The following is a 4,768-nucleotide window of genomic DNA, read 5'->3' as shown; positions in this document are numbered from 1 at the left end:
GGTGAGACCGGGCGGTCGTGTTCCGGCCTCACACACTGGGAAGACTCGGTCAAAGTGAAATCGCTGGTCGAATCAGACTCGTTCAGTTTGAACGGCTCATGTTTGGGCTGCGGGTAAACACACGGACGCTGCCGGTGACGGAGCCGGTTCCACGTACTCTGCACACGTGGAGTTTGGGTCCAGCTGATTTTTATATCTGAATTAATTTTGTTGCTGTAATATCAGGCTATAAATAAACATCATTTCTATTTAAATAATCGGACTCGGATAATCAGCCAGGTTCAGTTGGACCAATATATTTTCTGCTGCTGCAGTTTTTCCTGTAAACCTGAGCTGATGCTTCACTGACACACAGAATCAATAAAATAATGAACTAAATAAAAATAAAACAAAAATGTGTTTACAGCCTTGAAGTGCAGCTACATGCGCGGGACTTTGATGCCCCGAAGCTGGGAGAGAAAACACAAGTGCGGCCATATCCGAGCAGGCAGCGGCGCGGCTGTGTGCGTTGCCTCTCCACGGTTCTCATGGTCGTTATAAGTCCCGCCTCCTGCGCTGAGAGCGGACACCTTCAGACTCGCACAGCAGACAACCGACACACGAGAATGGCGGAAGAAGCTCCAGCAGCCGCCCCGGCCAAGGCTGCGGCCAAGGCCCCCAAGAAGAAGAGCGCAGCCCGGCCCAAGAAGGACGGACCCAGCCTCTCGAAGCTGATCGTCAGCGCCGTGGCAGAGTCCAATGAGCGCAAGGGGACTTCGCTGGCGGCGCTCAAAAAGGTGCTGGCCGCCAAAGGCGTCGACGTCACCAAGGCCAACAAGCGCATCAACACCGCCGTCACCAAGCTGGTGACCAAAGGGACCCTGAGCCAGACCAAAGGCACCGGGGCGTCCGGCTCCTTCAAGCTCGCCAAGAAGGAGCCCAGCGCCGCTAAGCCAGCCAAGAAGGTGGTCAAGAAGAAGGCGCCAGCAAAAGCCAAGAAGCCCGCCGCGGCCAAGAAACCCGCCGCGGCCAAGAAAGCGCCAGCCAAGAAGCCCGCAGCCAAGAAGTCCCCGAAGAAAGCTCCAGCCAAGAAGGCGCCAGCCAAGAAGCCCGCGGCCAAGAGTCCCAAGAAGCCCGCGGCCAAGAGCCCCAAGAAGCCCGCCGTCAAAAAGACCAAGACCAAGCCCGCGCCCAAGAAGCCAGCGGCCAAGAAAGCTCCGGCCAAGAAAGCCGCGGCCAAGAAGTAAAGCGGCTCCTCACAAGCGCCGCTCCCCCCCCTCAAAGGCTCTTTTAAGAGCCACTACATCCTCCGCTACTGAGCCCTTCCTGCACATACACTCTCTCCCCGCACTGTCCCCGCTTCTCGCCCCGTCCTGTCCCACACTCAGCCGGGACCCGGACAAACCACCATGTCCGGACAAACATCCACCACCTCACAATCACCTCCGTCCATTTCTCACAAACAACAAACGCACCTCAGTCACACTTCAGGCCTGCGGGGGATTTCATGGGCACATTATTGCACCTTTCTTTCATTCATCCCGCTCTCCCGCTTTGTTCCTGTCGGACTAATTCTAACTCACACAACAAACACGTAGACTGACGATCGCTTCGACTTCAAAGGCGCCACATTTATGTCCCAGTCACAGCAGAAGAATAAATCGACTCTTTATTTCATTTCACGACTTTTCATTACAAATTACTCTTCACACATTCTTCCTTCACTGACTCGAAGCCTGTGAACCCTGGTCACAAGCGTCAACCGGCCGCTGGAGCTGATTGGCTCATTTTCACTTTTCAAATTATTTGCTCCAATGGCTGCTCAGCTCCGCTTCGCGCGTCTCCCGGTCTGGGCCAATCAGCGTTGAGCTGGCTCCGGCAGCCCCTTTATAAGCCGCTGTGCTGCAGTGGCAGCGTATTCCTTGTTCGCTGTGAACACAGACGAGAGACAGGACTGAAAATGGCCCGAACCAAGCAGACCGCCCGCAAATCCACCGGAGGCAAAGCCCCCAGGAAGCAGTTGGCCACCAAGGCTGCCCGTAAGAGCGCCCCGGCCACCGGCGGAGTCAAGAAGCCCCACCGTTACAGGCCCGGTACCGTGGCTCTGCGAGAGATCCGCCGCTACCAGAAATCCACCGAGCTGCTGATCCGCAAGCTGCCCTTCCAGCGCCTGGTCAGGGAGATCGCTCAGGACTTCAAGACCGATCTGCGCTTCCAGAGCTCGGCCGTCATGGCTCTGCAGGAGGCCAGCGAGGCTTACCTGGTGGGCCTGTTCGAGGACACCAACCTGTGCGCCATCCACGCCAAGAGGGTCACCATCATGCCCAAAGACATCCAGCTGGCCCGACGCATCCGCGGAGAGAGAGCTTAGACTCCCCCGGCCTTATCCAAACCAACAACGGCTCTTTTAAGAGCCACATACCTCCACTCTCAGAGCAGCATCTTCCTTTTTTCATGTCACATCAAATGTTCAAAACTTTCATTCTATTGGTGAAAACACTCAATGTACTTCCTGTTGGAGCCTTTAGTCCCAGTTACAGCCTCATTTTACACTCACCAACTTTATCTGGATTTTACTTTTTGTAAAGTGTCAAATCATTTTCACCTCAAGACACTTTCCATAGGAAACAAAATGTCTGATTAAGCTCTTGGTTTAATCAACAAACATATTTAGATTTATTCAAAAAGCTGACATCTGTAACTATAAAGTCCCTTTTCAGGCTCAACTTCCATGTTTATGGTCAAATGTCCCGGAAGGAGCTGCTCCTGTTTTAAAACTGGTCGAGGCAGATGGCCGCCCAAAGTGAGTCTGGTTCTGATGGAGGTTTTTTCTTCTGTCAGGAAGTTTTTCCTCTCCACTGTCACCAAGTGCTGCTCATAAAGGATTTATTGGGTTTTTAGTTTTAGTTTTTGTAAAGATGAGATGCCTTGAGATGATTTGTATCTTGATTTGGTGCTATACAAATAAAATTAAATTGAATTTTGTTCTTTGTGCCTGAGAAGAAAAGAACAAAACCTACAGGGACCACAATCTTTGTGAAACCATGACTATAGACTCTGACATGTCTGATTAGAGGACTGGAAAGTTATATTTCAGTTTCTGTTTCTGCATCACAGTGAACAGAGCAGGACTGAGAATATCTGTTTCACTTTATCTGGGAGGAAACTGCATCAAGGTGTTAACACATATTTGACCAGGGCTCATTCACAGATGAAGAGTTTGAAGTTCCTGTGCTTTACACGGCCAGAGACACCCAGGACCAGGTGCACGTGCTGTTATGGATAAAAGAAGGATGCAGGCAGTTTGAGTTCCTATGTCCAGAGGCAGACCTTAGCTGCAGGAAGGAAACCATGAATGTGATGCAGGAAACAACATTTCAGATTTGCAGTGAGAGACTTAAGCAGCACCATCCCACAAATCAATAAACTGATTATTGGCTGGACAATAATCAGATGAAATGGTTCTCTATGATCTCATAGATGATCATGTTAGTCATAAACTCAACTTTAGGGTATCTGGATTTGCTCTGTGTATAAGGTCAGAGTGACATTTTCTGACTAGTGGAGGCCGATTTAAAGATAATTCTGCTCAGAGTAAGTGTCTGGATTAAACCAGTCATACAGCCCAGCAGGTTCGTGATGCCACAGCCTGATATCACTACAGGTCCTACTGAAAGGTGAACAGTTCACATCAATTCTGGGATTCCTGGAATTATCACCTAAATTGTGGTGAATTATATTCTGCTGTAACATTGTTTCATCCTTCAGCAAAGAAATGTAGTTTGGGTAGAGATCAAACCCTAAACGTCAATAAAATCCTTATAAGGTCAGTGTGTGTTAAACTGCATCAAAAATCTCAGCAATATAATGACAATACTATTTATTGCACATGGGAAGACGTATGACTGACGTCTGAAGAGCAGAGAAGATGATTTTTTGGCCACAACATCTAAACGCTAATAAAAACTTAGCTAAAGACAAATTAAGTCTTCATTAAATTAAAACGTTAATGCATCGTGTCCATGTCATGTTTACATTCTCAACTATTTTATTTCACACAAGAATTTTCAAAAACCCAATTTAGGCCGGTGTTTGATATTTATGGTTATAATATAAAGGTTATAACATATTAGGCACAAGGCTTTAGTAAATTCAGTGTACGTTAAAATAATATACACAGCAGGATGCTCAAGTTTTCTAATTGGACTCTGAGTATAAGCATCTTGATAACCCTGCTGCTCATGTCGGACTTTTATTTGCAGATTTTTTTCTCTGCTTTCAACAAAATTCAGCCTCATCATCAACACGGGATCACCCCAAGGTTGTCTGTTGTCACCTCCTTTATTTATACTGCACACCAGTGATGGATATATATATAAAAAACAATAAATGCCTTTAGTGTTGTTTTTTTTTATTGTTCTTCTTCACTTCTTGTTCAGTGAGAGAAATGGGCTCGAACAAGTCCGTCAGGTTGAATATCTGAAGTGGAAATGCGAAGGATCATCACTGAGAGGATCTGTATCGGGATTTGTTCAATTTCATCACTGGGAATGTTTGTTCCCAGATGTAGGTAGATCCAAGGAGAACCAACATCCTCTGAGCATGTCTCCTTAAGTTTTCCTCTGTGAGAGAAAATAAAAATCCAGCAGTAACACTGACTTAAAGTGCTCTGACAGTGGTTTATCAGACTGCAGCTCAGTGAGTTCTCGGTTGTTTCAAAGTCTTCGAATCATCTTGAAAACTCACTGTGGCCCTGACATGGATGAGTACCTGATCAGCTGAGAATGTT

At 47.5% G+C, this 4,768-nt stretch overlaps 2 protein-coding genes across 2 annotated transcripts; both read left to right on the top strand.

Annotated features, from left to right (window-relative positions):
• The first annotated feature begins 564 nt into the window (after nt 1–564).
• On the top strand, nt 565–1,249 carry LOC113143184 (histone H1-like). Its single transcript, XM_026328672.1, has one exon. It carries the CDS (start codon nt 606–608, stop codon nt 1,224–1,226), a length of 621 nt encoding a protein of 206 aa, XP_026184457.1. The 5' UTR covers nt 565–605; the 3' UTR covers nt 1,227–1,249.
• A 666-nt stretch (nt 1,250–1,915) lies between these two features.
• LOC113143058 (histone H3) lies at nt 1,916–2,409 on the top strand. The gene has a single exon (XM_026328518.1). It carries the CDS (start codon nt 1,940–1,942, stop codon nt 2,348–2,350), a length of 411 nt encoding a protein of 136 aa, XP_026184303.1. The 5' UTR covers nt 1,916–1,939; the 3' UTR covers nt 2,351–2,409.
• The last annotated feature ends 2,359 nt before the right edge of the window (nt 2,410–4,768 follow it).

Source organism: Mastacembelus armatus, chromosome 14 (assembly GCF_900324485.2).
Source record: "Mastacembelus armatus chromosome 14, fMasArm1.2, whole genome shotgun sequence".
Classification (NCBI taxonomy): Eukaryota; Metazoa; Chordata; class Actinopteri; order Synbranchiformes; family Mastacembelidae; genus Mastacembelus; species Mastacembelus armatus.
Note: the sequence above shows the minus strand (reverse complement) of the source record. Positions and strands in the feature narration are given on the sequence as shown.